The 15744-nt window shown below is 52.2% G+C and overlaps 3 protein-coding genes across 19 annotated transcripts; 1 reads left to right on the top strand and 2 right to left on the bottom strand.

Annotated features, from left to right (window-relative positions):
• Positions 1-1446: 1446 nt before the first annotated feature.
• Positions 1447-7240, bottom strand: EIF2B4 (eukaryotic translation initiation factor 2B subunit delta). Of its 15 annotated transcripts, none has more exons than XM_044772131.2 (13): positions 6863-7240; positions 5506-5549; positions 5048-5183; positions 4642-4848; positions 4281-4363; positions 3990-4081; positions 3633-3747; positions 3356-3432; positions 3094-3196; positions 2714-2841; positions 2398-2575; positions 1811-1991; positions 1447-1686 (listed from the first exon to the last, which is right to left on the bottom strand). In XM_044772131.2, the coding sequence occupies exons 2-13, from the start codon at positions 5533-5535 to the stop codon at positions 1487-1489; spliced, it is 1530 nt and encodes a 509-aa protein (XP_044628066.1). In that variant the 5' UTR covers positions 5536-5549; positions 6863-7240; the 3' UTR covers positions 1447-1486. The 15 variants fall into 15 exon arrangements, with proteins under 15 accessions (XP_044628066.1, XP_070368492.1, XP_014705861.1 ...); XM_070512391.1 differs by having other exon boundaries at positions 4642-4845; XM_014850375.3 differs by lacking the exon at positions 6863-7240 and adding an exon at positions 5932-6065.
• On the top strand, positions 6276-11881 carry SNX17 (sorting nexin 17). 2 transcript variants are annotated; one of them, XM_014850381.3, is made up of 15 exons: positions 6276-6410; positions 6881-6955; positions 7916-8033; positions 8539-8603; positions 8885-8995; positions 9108-9198; positions 9350-9437; positions 9673-9742; positions 10034-10126; positions 10218-10421; positions 10559-10684; positions 10849-10926; positions 11077-11151; positions 11244-11285; positions 11377-11881. In XM_014850381.3, exons 1-15 carry the CDS (start codon positions 6348-6350, stop codon positions 11488-11490), a joined length of 1413 nt encoding a protein of 470 aa, XP_014705867.1. In that variant the 5' UTR covers positions 6276-6347; the 3' UTR covers positions 11491-11881. The 2 variants fall into 2 exon arrangements, with proteins under 2 accessions (XP_014705867.1, XP_070368499.1); XM_070512398.1 differs by lacking the exon at positions 6276-6410 and adding an exon at positions 6450-6575.
• Positions 11882-11989: 108 nt separating this feature from the next.
• Positions 11990-15663, bottom strand: ZNF513 (zinc finger protein 513). 2 transcript variants are annotated; one of them, XM_014850378.3, is made up of 4 exons: positions 15523-15663; positions 14836-14985; positions 13250-13846; positions 11990-13160 (listed from the first exon to the last, which is right to left on the bottom strand). In XM_014850378.3, the coding sequence occupies exons 2-4, from the start codon at positions 14858-14860 to the stop codon at positions 12334-12336; spliced, it is 1449 nt and encodes a 482-aa protein (XP_014705864.1). In that variant the 5' UTR covers positions 14861-14985; positions 15523-15663; the 3' UTR covers positions 11990-12333. The 2 variants fall into 2 exon arrangements, with proteins under 2 accessions (XP_014705864.1, XP_044628069.1); XM_044772134.2 differs by lacking the exon at positions 15523-15663 and adding an exon at positions 15234-15434.
• Between the last annotated feature and the right edge of the window lie 81 nt (positions 15664-15744).

The raw sequence follows: 15744 nt of genomic DNA, 5'->3' as shown, positions 1-15744 counted from the left end.
CTCTAGAGTAATTTTAGCCAAGAAAAAAAGAGAAATGAAAAGAAAGCAAACGTGACAAATCTTGATAATTATTGCATCTGTTGATGGCAATTCTTTGTATAGTTCACTCTACTTCTGTGCTGCTTGAAATTTTTCAATAAAATACACACACAGGGTGCTGGCCTGGTGGCACAGTGGTTAAGTTCGCACACTCTGCTTCTCAGTGGCCCGGGGTTCATTGGTTCAGATCCCGGGTGTAGACATGGCACTGCTTGGCAAAAGCCATGCTGTGGTAGGCATCCCATGTATAAAGTAGAGGAAGATGGGCATGGATGTTAGCTCAAGGCCAGTCTTCCTCGGCAAAAAGAGGAGGATTGGCAGTAGTTAGCTCAAGGCTAATCTTCCTCAAAAAAAAAAAAAAATACACACACAACGGATGACTTTTTTTAGGCTAACCAAAATGGGTAGACTCACAATCTGGCCCCAACTTGACCTACCTTTGCAGCTTTATCACTCACTCTCCACATAAGCCTTGGTTCTAGTCTTACCACACTACTTGACACTTTGGGATTGGCTACTTATTTTAAGGTCTGTTCTGTCTTTGTGTTCAAGCTATTTCCTCTGCTGATCTGCCTTCCCATCCTTTTCCCATTGGGAAACATCTTATCCTTCAAAGACTAGGTCAGATGTTACCTGTGAAATCTTCTCCAACCTTACTAAATCTCCTGGATTATCCTTGGTTGCTTCAAAGAAACTCTGTTCATACTACTAGTAGAATTTATCTCATCCTGTAGATATTGTCTGTCTTCCTTTGCCATGAGGCATGCTCCTTAATGGCAGATAGCATGAAAGTTAAGGGCACAGTCTCTGGATCCAGAATGCCTGAGATCACCTGCTGGTTTAGTTAGTGGCCACGTTACCTTGGGCAGGTAACTTAACCTCTCTGTGCCTTAGCTGTGTTGCCTTGGCAGATAACCTCTCTGTGCCTCTGTTTTCTCATCTGTAAAATATCACTTCATAGAGTTGTATTAATCTTCCTAAATGGATAAAAAAGAGATTAGAACAGTTTCTGACACACAGTAAGTACTTAATACTAAGGATACTAAACATTCATATATTAATATATAATTATTTAAATATTAATATATCAATTTAATATAAATATTAATACAATCATAATACTAAAATACTAAAGATAGGACTCATTTGTCCTTAAGGTTCCTCCTCATATCTAGCTCAGTGTCTGGCACATAGATGCTCAATAAATGCTTGATGACTTGGATAGTTTTTGGCTTCCATACTGACCTTCACTTTGGCCCCAAAGCACTGGTATGGAGCTAGTCACTTGAGAGGGTCTCCACAAAGGTCGAGGTTGGTAGAATGTGCTAAGAGGGGTTGGAGAGTCTGGACTCCTAATCTAAGTGGTGGTGATGCTAAAAGAGATACAAAGGCAGCAGAGTTGCTGAGTGTAGGGAGTATGTCCTTTATTGACCCTGTGTTCCCCCACTCACTGGTCACTACTCTTGACTCGAAGGACAACAGGTACAGAACTGCAAGGGATCATTCCCAGCTCTGTGATCACCAGATCCACAAGCTCTGGGGGAGTCACATCATAGACCAGATTCAACAACCGTAGGGACGAGTGGTTCTGCCAGTTAGCCAGGGCCACACGTTCTCCTCGCTCACACAGCAGATCGTCAGGGTCATCTGCAATGGGAGGTGTATCCATTTAGGTACTTTTAGAAAACAAGTTGTAGTTCAACCTTGCCTGTCCCTCCCAAATCTTCTCAGGTCCCTGGAACCTTCTCTTATGCCCTTCTAGGCTCCTTACCTAGCTCATTAGAGACAAAGGCATCAGTCTGCACACGCTCACAGAACTTGTATGTCTCACAGCAGACCAGCACTGGCACATTATGGGCTCGTGCCACCAGAGCTAGCTGTGCCGTCCCTACCCGTGACATCACAGACCCATTGGCCAGGAGTGCGTGAGCTCCCAATAGCACCTTAGAAACCTATTTTGGAGAGTGGAAAGGGAGAGAAAATGTGATATGTGATCAATGCAAAATAAAGTTCCCCACTCCTGCCCACGACAACAATATTAAGACAATGAGTAACAAATCTTAATGATGGCTCTTCTTGGAAAACACCTGACCATTGACCCACCATACCACCCAAAGGAAAACTAAACTCTGAAGTTACTTTTGTCATGTTCCCTCTTGGTGGCTGCCAGTTTAATATAATGTTCTTGCAATAGCTAGACTGGGCAATAGCATGCTTAGATATTTTTTTCCTATTAAAAATAAACAGGATGTACAATCCTAACATTTCTAAGTAATTGTAACCTTAGGAAGGTGGGATTACGTCTATACTACTACACCCTCTTACTTCAATTTTGGAGTCCCTGTCCTCTGCCCTCACCTCTGGGAGCACATAGGAGGCTGCAGGAATCAGCAGGTAGGAGGCAGGGACCCCAGCACGGACCAGAGAACGTAGCGTGTGTCTTCCCTCCAGCCGTGGCCGGCTATCCACCACTACCACCCGAAACCGCCGGCCCTTAGTCCAAGCCTCCTGAAGAATTCGTGATACCAGAGATGAGCTGGAGCAAATGGAGAGGAGGATTCAGTTATAAATGTCACTAACTGATGGCCAGCTCATTTCTAAAGGGCAAAATGGTAGTCCCTTCTTCAGATCATTTCACTCCCCAATTTTCTCAGTCATAGGGTCTGGACCATACCATCCATATACCAGGATCACATCTCCATTACTGATCTTCTTATAAGCAAAGCGTGAAATTGCCTGAGATGCAAGCACAATCTTCTCTTGCACATACCGATCAATGGCTGCTCGAAGTTGTGACTTGGCCTAAATGGAGTGAGATGCTTAGGGAACAAGAAATGGACACATTTCTTCCTCTGACTATCATGCCAGATGTCTGAATATGTGTGTAATGATGGGCTCAAAGGGCACCCAAAGGTGGCACAAGTCAGACAGCTCAATCACTTCCTTAATCCTTGACTAGGACAGAACAGCCGCCTTGCCCCTCCTGGGAGCCCTGAACACGTTTCTCCGCTCTACTCCCAGGTGCATGCCTTGCTCATCCCTCATACTCATCACCTCCTCTTCCCGCTCGGAGCCGCTCACACTGGTGATCTCCTTGTTAAGGAACTTGATAGCATTGTACATGCTTGCTGACAGGGGACGGCACTGGGTCAGGAAACTGTAACAACATTTGCACTCTTTACCACTTACAAAGCTTTCACATTTTAAAGGATTTCTTTAACAAGAAGACAGAGAACAGAACAATAAAAATAGATGTAGAAGAGCAAAAGAAAAGGACTGGGCGAGGTGGGAGTGGACTTGAAGTGGTTGTCCTTACCTGAAGTAGGGCTTTAGTTTATTCACTAGGTCTCTTGAGAGTTCTTCATTGGGAGGTGTTGTGTAATCCTGAATCACCTACGGGGTACACAAGTTGATCAGCAAAATGCTCCCTAATAAAAGTCTCTGAAAGGCGGATAGGGTAAGCTTCACTGAGGAAAGTGTTCTGAGGGTGGAGTCACTGCCTCTCTCCCCCAGAGATTACTCTGGTGAGAGAAGCTGGGGTAGTGTTGGGGAAGATGGGGTTGGGTCATAAGAGGGAACAGGATGGGGCATACCTGCTGCAAGGCACGAAGCAGGGCAATACACCGGGCATTGGAGCCACTGATCAGGCCCTGGGAGTACTGCAGGCCGAGTCGCACCATGGCTGGGTGGATCACAGAGGATGGGATGCTGATGGGATGGCGGTGTCACACACATTTTGCAAGGGAGCTTGAGCACCTACTGCCCACCTGCCTGCCCCTGATGAAAAGGAACTTCCTTCACTAGCACCAGACACCCCCATTGCCTCTAGAGTTTTGCCTTGTGTTCATGCTTCTTCCCAAAGATCCAATCTCAAATTTCCAGTCACTTTCAACAAAAAGTTACTAAAACTCCTTAGACTTAAAAATTATGACAATTTTATACGATCCTACCTCATATACTGGGTCAGAGAGTTGTGTCTGCTGTACTGGGGTAGATGGGAGAAGAGACTGACTTTGGATCCATAGTCCTTTCGTGTAGGAACCTTGACAAAACAGAGGAACAGGACCAGTGGCCCAGAGATTAAAACTTATGGGATAAAGCTGGAAAGGAAGTAAAAAGTGAGACCACTTTGACTCAAATACCCATCTTTCTCCAGGGTCTCACTTTGCCCAGAGCACCTCTCCTCCCTCTATCCCATCTCTCTAGGCTCTTTCTGGCCACGCACCAAACCTACTTCCTACCTGTTGTCGCTCTGGTTTTTTAACAAGTCTTCGAAGAAGTGTGGGGTCATCAACCTGAGTGTGCTCAGGGACATGCTTAACTCCTAAAAGAAAATGATCACGTTTTCAAGACACTGTAGGTGATAATGAGAAATTTGCTTTTAGGGCATAAGGAACATCAAGAAAAATTGGACAAAGAGAGGGGAAGAACAGGGGAGAAAAGAGTAGAAGAAGAAATAGGGATAGGATGAGGTTGAGGGGAGAATTGGGAACGCTGGGAACCAAGGTGAAGAATGGGAGGGGAGAGCTATTTTACCATGGGGAAGCCTGAGCTAACATGAGAATCAGAATCAACAGAGATCTTGAAATGAAGGGAAGATACCTGAGGGGGTTTCTCCAGCTGTGCTGGGGTGGGCTGGAGGAGGGAGCCCTCCTTGTTCCCCTTTTCTTGCCTGTTTCAGGGCACGCTCAGCCTCCTGCTTGGCCCGCCGTTCAGCACGAAGTTCAGCTTTACTCCGACCAGCTGGAACTTTCTCCCCAGCAGTGCCCAACTGACTGCCTGGTCCCGGCAGTTCTTTGGTTGGGCCTACTAAAAGTAGAAGGAAGAGATGCCCAAGCCCTAGGCAGGTAATATCTACACCCCAGCGAAAGCATCTCTCCCTGCTTATCTAAACTTCTTCGCTCTTCACTTGCTCAAACCAACTTTGTCCTGTCTCCCCCTCTTCTCTCCCACCACATCCCTCTACCAGCTCCACGCCCCAGCCTTGTAAAAAAAAAAGCCCCCGCACCTTGACATTGGGCTGCAGATACAGCAGAGCCAGTTTCTGGTTCTGCCCCCTTTTCCTCCTTCCGTTTCTTCTTCTGCTGTTTCTTTTCCTTCCGAAGCTGCAGCTTCTCTTCTTGGGTCATCTCCCTCCCCCCTGTCTAAGACACAGACACAGAATACTGCTCTTCCCCCAACAATTCCAAAGGTGAATAAACACTACTGGGTGCTTACAAGATTCCCACAAAGTCCCTAATCCTCCATAACTCTCACCAGCTACCTGTTACAAGCTTACATCCTACAGGAACGAAAGCTTCTCCTCCAGGGTCAGAGTCACAAACCGTTAGGGCTGAAAGAACTGTAAAATCTCCTAGCTTTACCGAGAAATAAAGTGAAACACAGGTGAAGATTGGGGCGGAATGAAGCTGACACAGCCTTCTGCGTAGAGCGTGACAGGCGGCTTCAGAGGGCACCCTCACTTACCCCAGGCCGAGAAGAAAGCTCCGCCTTCATCCCAGATCCTGAGTCTGCATCAGAAAACAGGGCACAAAGTGAGCCAGAGAGGCTGCAGGAGGGTTTGGGGGGACTCGTAGTCGGCGTAGCTGGCTGCTGGGTCGGCATGACCAGGGCTCCGCCGCGAGGCAAGAGGCGAGCCCGAGATCCGCGTGGGGACGCAGTGCGCGGCAGGATCAAAGGGAAGGCGGGGGAGGGAGGAAGGAGGGGGCACCCACCCTTCTCACAGTGACCAGCCGGTACGGGGCGCAGGGCTGCGCCCGAGGCAGTGCACACCAGAGTCTGGCGTGGCACCGGAACGGAACCACAGGGCACAGAAAGGCTCAGGGCCCAGCAGTAGCCGTCTGGAGCCCGTCGGCTCGCGTACCTGTTTGCGCTCCCGGGCCCTTCACTCACCCTCGCGAACAGCCACAGCTACGGCAGCCATCACCCTCTGTCCTAGGCTCCGCCCGCCGCGAACACTGGAACTACAGCGCCACCTGGGCCTACACCCTCGGCGTGCAGCCACAAGCGGACTACCATACCCGACGTACACCGGGGCACCGCCCCCGGCTACGGGTCGCAATAAGGGCCATCTCAACTTTGGGCTCCAGTCCCGGCAGTTTCTTCTCGCCCTTTAGACTACGGTTCCCAGCATGCCGGGGAAGCTGCGCCCCAGAGCGGACGTCCCACCGCCCTTCCCACCTCCAATCTCAGGCCCTCGCCAAAATGGCGAGTGAGGCAGCGGGGACGCGCTGAGCAGCGGAGGCGAGCGTGCCAAGCCGCTGCGGCCCTCAGAGTCCGGAGCCCGACCGGGCCCTGCCGCAGGGAACATGCACTTTTCCATTCCTGAAACCGAGTCCCGCAGCGGGGACAGCGGCGGCTCCGCCTACGTGGTGAGGAGCGGCCGGAGCAGGGCTGGGCAGGGGCGGGGATAACGGGCCGGAGCCCTCTCCGAGCGGCCCCCGAGGCCTGGCCGCCACCCTTCGGGCCTTGTCCCAGGCCGCCGACTCCCGACGGCCTTACTGGGAGATGATATCACGTTTCAGATTCGTCCACAGGTTGCCCCAGCTCCTGTAGATCCTTTGTTCGGCCGCGTCGCCTCCCCCGGTTGGGCTGCGGCTACTTTGGTGGGCGTCACTGGCCTCTTCGGGAGGGAGACTGCGGCACGAGCGCACGAGTTTGACCCGGACTGGTCCTTGTGCTTTGGGACCTGGCCCTGGGGAAAACATACTGACAAACCCTAGGGAAGATCTCGGCGCGTTACTCAGGCGGAGCTGTGCGGAGGCAACTTCCGGCCAAGGTTCTCAAAGGGGTCTCCCAGAGCGTGCAACCCTAAAATGCTTACCTGCTTTTGTGTCCTCAGGCCTATAACATTCACGTGAATGGAGTCCTGCACTGTCGGGTGCGCTACAGCCAGCTCCTGGGGCTGCATGAGCAGGTGGGACTAGAACCCCTGTCTTGAGGCAGCATCAAGCCCTTTTCTACACCTGGGCATCAGAGTCTCCATTTCCCCCCTGGTCGCTTTCCCGTCGGCTGTAGTTTGTCTTTAATCATTGCCACGGGGGAGGATCTGGTGCTTTATCTTATCGGCTGACATTTCCGGGGAACTGCCTAAGAAGCTTATTGTCTGCTGCTCTTAACTGCTCCTTCCTATGCTCACGTCCTCCTTCCTGCTTCTCTGTCCCCAGTCCTACTTTAGCCTTTGCCTGTGCATGGAAAAACCGACCCACCCTCGCCCCCTGCTGCCAAAGTACATTCCTTCTGTCATCTGAGCTGCAACTTGAAATTCTTTTCCTTGCTCATACAAACCATTCACCAATTTCTTTCTGTGCTCTTTGGATCCTCTCAGTGCGTGTAGCTGTTGCAGTTATCCTTATGTATCTGTGATGCAATGTTTGTTCTCCTCACCAGATTGTGACCTGGTCAAATTACCCAATTTCTTTGGGGCTCAGTTTCTACAACTGAAAATGGACTGGTTGATCTGCAAAGTCCCTTTAAGTCCTAAGATACTTTGTGAACATATTTAACTATTACTTAACTGTTTGTGTATATAAATTTTCCTTATAAAGTCCTTTGTTGCCTGTGAGGGTTCAATGAACACAGTCTTGCTAGATAGTCAAGTGGTTCTCTAGGCCCTGGCCCCATACAAACCTTCCCCACACTGTGAATGGACTGACTTGTACACAGTAAGATAGGAAAAAACTTATATCTGGGACAGAGGAATGGCTCCCTTGGGATGCTACCTCTGCCAAAGGAATCATTTCCCAGATGACCAGGGTAATCAGGGGAGCAGGGACTGAGGGAAGGGAAGGGGAGCCCAAGAGAACATTGTGAGTGTAGATTGCCTCTTTTCATTTGCTATGTTTATGTGAAAGGTTGTATCTCTTTCTCCACGTAGCTTCGGAAGGAGTATGGGGCCAATGTGCTTCCTGCATTTCCACCAAAGAAGCTTTTCTCTCTGACACCTGCTGAGGTAGAACAGAGGAGAGAGCAGTTAGAGAAATACATGCAAGCTGGTGAGTGGTTGTAGGGAACTTCAGGCTGACTGTGTTGAGGACTGTGGGGAGAGGCTCAAAACAGCCGCTCTCTAGAAGGTGCTGAATTAATTCTGGGAAGCCTCTTCTTTGAGCTGTTACTTAACTAGCAAAAGTAAATAGCATTCAAGGATGCCCTGGGTACTAGCAGAGCAATTTGGGCACTAACATCTGTGAGAAGTACTAATATAACACGGAATAGTCTTAAAGCAATTTAGATTGGTGGAGAGAACTTAATTTGTATCTGATATACTTTAGATTAACATCCTTGGTATTTTCCTACTTCTATAGACCAATTAGATGGCAGCCAAGGGTGAGGCAGGTGAAGAATTTATGCAAACAGTGAGTGAGATGAGGCCAGCTAGGGGATGTGACAGGCCACCAGCAGCCCAGGAAATGGGGTCTGGGGGTACCTACCAGGAAGAGAACTAGGGTTAGCCAAGAGGGAGTCCTAAGTTACTGGAACATTGTTCTCTTGTCCCCACAGTTCGGCAAGACCCATTGCTTGGGAGCAGTGAGACCTTCAATAGTTTCCTGCGTCGGGCACAACAGGTAAGCCTTTGGGTGGGACCAAGATTTAAGGGAAGGACTTTCCTGTAGGGCCACATCATTTTAATGAGGTGGCTACAGAAGTGTCATCCTGGCACCTTTTTTTATGGATTGGGGCTTCTGCTGTACCAGTGAAATCAAGGAAACCCAGCCTGTAATTAAGCAGCTGAGAATAAAGATATCAGAGGGAGCTAGAAATAGAGAGTCGGGGATGGGTCAGAGCTGGGTGCTGGATATATGTTAACAAGGTGGTGCCTCCTATTCCTATGTGCGCTCACAACCAGGAGACACAGCAAGTCCCCACAGAGGAGGTCTCCTTGGAAGTGCTGCTCAGCAACGGGCAGAAAGTGCTGGTCAGTGTGCTAACTTCAGATCAGACTGAGGATGTCCTGGAGGTAAGGCACTTGTTCTTCACTGCCCTTCCTCTTCTTGCACCCCAGGGTCTCAGGCTTGGGGGTGACTGGAACCAGTCAGTATGATGAGCTGTACTTCCTTCCCTATCTCCAGGCTGTGGCCGCAAAGCTGGATCTTCCAGATGACTTGATCGGATATTTTAGTCTCTTTCTAGTTCGAGAAAAAGAGGATGGAGCCTTTTCTTGTGAGTTTCTTTGGACTTTACGGCTCCCTTGTGCTTCCAGTAGTGAATTTGCCTCCCTGTCTTCCTCTCAGAATGTGGCATTTCCTTAGGGCTTCTCTCTTGATTCCCTCCTCTTGAGTCTCATGGCATTTTTTTCTTTTTTAACCCATAGTTGTACGAAAGTTGCAAGAGTTTGAGCTGCCTTATGTGTCTGTGACCAGTCTTCGAAGTCAAGAGTATAAGATTGTGCTAAGGAAAAGGTCAGGGCTGGGCTTGGAGGGAGAGGGTGCTGGATTGGATTATTGGACCATGTGTCAAGACAGAATAATCTGGAGAAGGGGGTAGTGCTGGGTGTTTCTAGCAGGCCTCCCAAGCTTCCTCCTACTGTACCACCATTAGCCTGATAGTTCCAGATTGCTCCTGTTTTGCCCCTATTTTCCATTCTACCTCTTGCCTTACCCCAGCTTAGCCCCTTTCCACCCCTTGGCCTCACAGTTATTGGGACTCTGCCTATGATGATGACGTCATGGAGAACCGGGTTGGCCTGAACCTGCTTTATGCTCAGGTGAGCTTGGAGCTGCCTCAGAACCCTTCCCCTGAAAATGACTCTGGTGTCCTACTCTGCCAAGAAAACTCCTTTCATGTTTTTACTCCTAGTTCATGGGGAAGTTTCTAGCATACTATCAAGGCACCTGGCACAACCTCTACAATCCCTACTTTGATATTGTCAAGGACTCACTGTAAAGAGGTCGCTCAGGTGTGGGGCTAGGGGTCAGGCTGGACAGAGGTAACTGGACACTTTCCTTGGACCTCTGACTGGGAGCACCAAACCCCCCATGCCTTGTTTCTACTCTAGACAGTATCAGACATTGAGCGTGGATGGATCCTGGTCACCAAGGAGCAGCACCGGCAGCTCAAATCTCTGCAAGAGAAGGTCTCTAAGAAGGAGGTGAGCCCTGCCTCCCTGTCTCCTTCAAGGGGTTGCTTTCTCTGGGCTACCTCCATCTCCTGACCTGCCCCTCATGGTCACTGGGTTTCAGTTCCTGCGGCTGGCCCAGACACTGCGGCACTATGGCTACTTGCGCTTCGACGCCTGTGTGGCTGACTTCCCAGAGAAGGACTGTCCCGTGGTGGTGAGCGCAGGCAACAGTGAACTCAGCCTCCAGCTCCGCCTTCCTGGCCAGCAACTCCGTGAAGGTTCCTTCCGGGTCACCCGCATGCGGTGCTGGCGGGTCACCTCCTCTGTGAGTTGGGATAGGACAGGGAGGCCTTCAGGATAGGGGCCTGGCAAGCCTTGAGCTTTAGGAATGGGCTGCAGTGGGTCAAGGCGAGAGGGAGACTAGTCAGAATGAACTCAGCCTAATTCTCCTTCCTCTCCCAGGTGCCACTGCCCAGTGGAGGCACAAGCAGCCCAGGCCGGGGCCGGGGTGAGGTACGCCTGGAACTGGCTTTCGAATACCTCATGAGCAAGGATCGGCTACAGTGGGTCACCATCACCAGCCCCCAGGTGTGAGCCCACCCTCAGGCCTCCTCTGGAGCCCATTGCACCGTCTCTCTTAGATACCCAAGTCTAGGGCTTCCAGGACTCCATGTGAGTGGGAGCCCTTGTCTTAGGGGTGCTGGACTCAGAATGATCACTCTAGTCAGGCTGACCTCTCTTCTTGCCCTCAGGCTATCATGATGAGCATCTGCCTGCAGTCCATGGTAGATGAACTGATGGTGAAGAAATCTGGCGGCAGTATCAGGAAGGTAAGCAGCAAGCGTGGACCAGGCAGCTGAGTGGCTATGCTCTCCCTGCCTTTTGTCATAGGTGTGAGGCTTCTGAGAGGGAGGTGAAGTGATTGGGATTCCAAAGGGAGTGATCCTGCCCTTATCAGCACATCGTGTCTCCATCTCCAGATGCTGCGCCGGCGGGTGGGGGGCACCCTGAGACACTCAGACAGCCAGCAAGCAGTGAAGTCCCCTCCACTGCTTGTAAGTATTACTCCCTGGTCAGTACCCCAGCCCCCAGTCTTGTCTCACCTCCCCCAGTGAGGTCTGTGACACCTCTGCATTCTCTTCCCCAGGAGTCACCTGATGCCAGCCGGGAGTCCATAGTCAAACTCTCAGTAAGTTTCCCATGAGGGTTGGTGAGGCTTGTGTTGGTAGAGCATCTTAGGGAGGCTTGAGCCCTCTGACCCCACCCTGCCTTTGTTACAGAGCAAGCTGAGTGCCGTGAGCTTGCGAGGGATTGGCAGTCCCAGCACAGATGCCAGTGCCAGTGATGTCCACGGCAATTTCGCCTTCGAGGGCATTGGAGATGAGGATCTGTGATCTCCAGTGCTTGGATGTCTGCTCTCTACCCTGGAGGAATGTTCAGAAACTTGCCCTGTGCCTGATTCCCCCAAGCTGGGGGCTCTTTTCCTTCCTACCTTCCCCTTTCCTCCTCTCGGCCAGGGGCCTTCTAACCTACCTTCCCTTTCCCCCTGGGATGGCTGCACAAAGGACTATCCCCTCTCTTTTCAGAGCTGGCCCTCAATGCCAAACTAGCATTTAGTATTTTGCACAAAGTCCAAGGGACCATGGCTACCTGCCTTGGGGAGGAACCACAGCTCCCCCTAGCCTGCTTCTGGCTTCTTGGGGCCATGGGCCAAGGGGATGGGCAGAGGTCTGTGTATGGTCTGGCCCAGCTTCCCGTCATTAAACTCAGCCTGATTGCTGCCTACCTCTGGTTCCCTCTCACTGCCCCTGCTCCCCCCATCACAGCATGGACTGCTGTGCTAAGGGTGAGGCCGAGCTGTGCTTGCCACTGCCAACTCAGCATAGACATGGCTTTGTTAGTGTTTCCTTTATTATAAAGCACTGAAATAAGTTAAATAAACAGGTGGGAGGCTGGGCAGTCCCCCAGCCAGTTCCTCCACAGCCCCTGGGAGCAATAGAGGTAAATACAGGCCCTTCTCACTGAGCTCATGAAGTGCTTCAGTCAAGGCAAGGCCCCCTGGTCCACATGGGCCCCTGCCCATGGGGTTTGGGCTGGTCCATATAGTGCCTAGGTTAGTCTGTGTGGAGCCCCTGGCCAGCGGGGGTGGAAAGAAAAGGTGGCTTCTGGTCCAGCTGTATAAAACATACAGGAGAGTCAGGGCTAGTCCATAGGGCCCTGAGGGAGAAGGACCTAGTTCAGGGTGAGTCTGTATGGAGAGCCCGGCTACCAGTGGCACCCAGGGCTGAAGGACCCCGAGAGCTCAAAACGGAGGGAGGGCTATGAGGTGAGGCCCAGCCCTCAGAGGCAGAGAGGCCAGACCCTCCTGCCCCACCATGCCCATGCACCTTCTGGTGGCGTTTGTAGTTGTCCCAGTGGCCCGTGGTGTAGGCGCAGGTGGCACAGTGGAAGGGCTTCTCGCCTGTATGACGCAGCATGTGGCGTTTGAGGTTCATGCTCTGGTTGCAGCTGTAGTTGCAAAGGCTACACCGAAAAGGTTTGTCCCCAGAGTGGATGCGACCGTGACGCTTGAGGTTGGCCAGGTTGCCACAGGCATAAGGGCAGAGGGGGCACTTGTAGGGCTTCTCTCCTGTGTGGACGCGCTGGTGCCGTTTCAGATTATCCAGATGAGCAGAGGCATAGGGACAGCGGGCACAGCGAAAGGGCTTCTCGCCACTGTGTGTCTTCATGTGCCGGGCCAGGTGGTTGGGATAATGAGTAGCAAACGGGCAGAGGCTACAGGCAAAGCCTTTGTCACTGGGGCCCTGGGGCCCTCCACTGGCATCCCCTCCAGCTTCTCCTCGCATGCAACGCCCACACATGGCAGCTCCCAGCCGACTCCCCTCCCCCTCCTCCAGCTCTTGACCACAGTTCCGGCAGGTCCAAGGGAACAGCAGCTCTGGCAGTGGTTCTGATCCAGTCCCACATAGGCCCTCCCCTTCACCCCGCAGCTGCCCACAGTCTGGCAGGAAACTGGCACCACCTGGTGGCACATGCAGGCTCAAATCTGGAAGCAGCAGAGCATCTGTGGGGACAATGAAACCTGGGTTATGAATCCAAGTACCCTAGGGCCACCCACCCATGTGCCAGTTTCTTTGGTCCCTGGCTTTTTACCTTCAGGTCGCCGGGTCACTGCCCCCTCCTGCTCTGTGGGACTAGGAGGCCGGGTTGGACGTGGAGCACAGCAGTGGAAGCCACAGGTCGGGCAGGGAAGAGTGGGGGGCCTTGCATGGGTGCGCTGATGCCGCCTCAGGTTGCCCAGGCTGCTGCAGGCAAAGGGGCAGTGGGGACAGCGATAGGGCTTCTCGCCAGTGTGGGTGCGGGTATGTCGTGTCAGGTTGACGAGCTGGGCTGAGGCGTAGGGGCAGCGGCCACAGCGGAACGGCTTCTCCCCGCTGTGTATCTTCATGTGCCGCTTCAGGTGGCTCGAGTAGTGGGACACGAAGGCGCAGAGGCGGCATGAGTATAGTAGCCGTGGGGGCAGCGGGGGCAGCGGGGGTCCCCCACCCGGCCCTCCTGCCCTACAACACGGCCCCTCACATGTTGGCCCTCCCCACAGCCTGCAGGCTGGGCCTGGCCTCTCACCCCTGGCCTCCCCTGGACCCCTGGCTGGCTCCTCAACTTCACTCTCGGCACTTAATGCCCGGCCGCCCCCAGACTCATCGTCGCTCAGCCCATAGGGAAGCCCAGGTCTGGCTCCCAGAGAGTCTCCTGGTGAAACAGACATGAGAAGAGACATCAACATGGGGTAGGACCAGGCTCCAAACTCCCCTTCTCACTTGTGGTCTCCTCACTTGCTTGGCCCCACCCTTCTCCACTTCAATGATCCCGAAAATTAAATATGAATTGTCTACCTCTGAGCCTGGACTAACCTAGTGATGACAGAATTGTACCTAGTTTCACTTAATGGAAAAAGATCAAGGGCTCACACTGGACCAGAGAATGAAACGAATCAATAACGTAATTAACTGATTCTTGGTATAAGGAAGTAAAAATACACAAGGCAGAAGCCTGAGACATTTTTCCAAGCCCTATATCAGTAAGGTCCCTTTTAGTATGGAGCTGATTATAAAATAAAAACTATCTCAAAAAGTGAGGCAAAATTTGGAGGGAAGTGGAAACAAAAGTAATGCATGTGATACTACTACTAAGCCTAAAGGATGGATTCCCTCAATGACTTTCAAAAATATCCTGCATAAGTGAGTTAATAGTGCAGCACATTAGGATGGGGTGATGCTAAGATCGCAGGGAACATGAATATGGAAGGATACTTGAGGGTAGAGATTAAAACCTCAATACAAAAGGAGCTCATGCTGCAGGTAAAAGGGAGTTAGGTTAGACGTAAGTACTAGCTTGAATGAGAAGTTGCTTCCCTGAACTTCTTAAAAGTAAACTTACATAAGGAATGGACTAGGGAGCAAGACAAGGTTATTAAAAGGGCATTTAGTTTTAACCAGTTGCTCTGATTCGTTCACCGTATTTATACCTTCGGACCAGGCCCCAGAACTTCACCTGAACAAAGTGATGGAACTCACTGGACCATTAGGCAAATGAAGGAATCTGGCTCAAATCTAAACTAAACCAGCCAGACGTTGTGGCAGGAAACGGTGTTTTGCTCAGTGGCACTAAACCCTAATGCACCTCCTGAAGGGCTGGGGTTCCAGCAGTCACTAATCTTTAACCGAGTCCCCCAAACCCACCTTCAGAGTCTCTCTCAAAGCCCATGAGCTGGTCGCTGTTGCCGTCACCTTCCTCCTCTTCCTCCTCAAACTCCAGATCCTGGCCTAGTAGCAAATCACTCTCCAATACCAGGGACCCGGGTCCTTCGTCGAGGGAGTCTTCGGTATCCACTGAAGAGGGGAGGGAACTTGTAGATTCTCCCTCAGGAGCTGTGCCCATCATCCGCACCCGGGGAGCCAGCCCTCGAAGACCGTACTTCCCGTACTCGTAGACCCTCTCAGGTTCCCTTAATGCCTCTATGGGAAGCTGGAGTCCAGATCGCCCACCCCATCCCTCAGGAGTCCCCCTTCACCCCGACCTGAACCCACTCCACTGACCCCACCCCCACCGCCCCCCTCCGCGGCCCCTGACCCCTGACCTTTGACCCCCTCGCATTTCACGGGTTGCGGGTGGCTTTGCTTCCTTCGGGGCATCGTGACCGGCTCCAGCCCGACGCGCCTCCGGCCTGCGGCCGCCCGGCCCCGCCCCTCCCGGTTCGACCCGGCCGCCCGCCCTTCCTCTCAGGGCCCGCAGGTCGCCCCCATGCAGCGGCGCGGGCCCCGGGCAGCCCCCCGCCCTGGCCCTGGCGCCCAGCTCAGGCCGCTCCCGCCGCCGCCGCCGCGTCCATTCATGGAGCCCCCTACCCCCCTACGGAGACCAGCTGGTACCTCCGTACTCGCTTCCGCTTCCGCTGCCGCAGAGCCACACGGGACGCGTAGTCGGTAGAAAGCTGAAGCCGCAAAGGCTTCCACAGCATGACCAGGAAGTGATTGTAACGAAAGGAAGCGGGCGAGCCAATCAGGGATCAGATAGAACCGGGCCGGCCAGGAGGGCAGGAGAAGCCCTGCCCCTGGTTTCAGACTCAACGGCTGCCTGGCCTATCTTGACCC

This window comes from Equus asinus, chromosome 6 (genome assembly GCF_041296235.1).
Source record: "Equus asinus isolate D_3611 breed Donkey chromosome 6, EquAss-T2T_v2, whole genome shotgun sequence".
Lineage (NCBI taxonomy): Eukaryota > Metazoa > Chordata > Mammalia > Perissodactyla > Equidae > Equus > Equus asinus.
This window is presented reverse-complemented; position numbering and strand designations above follow the sequence as displayed.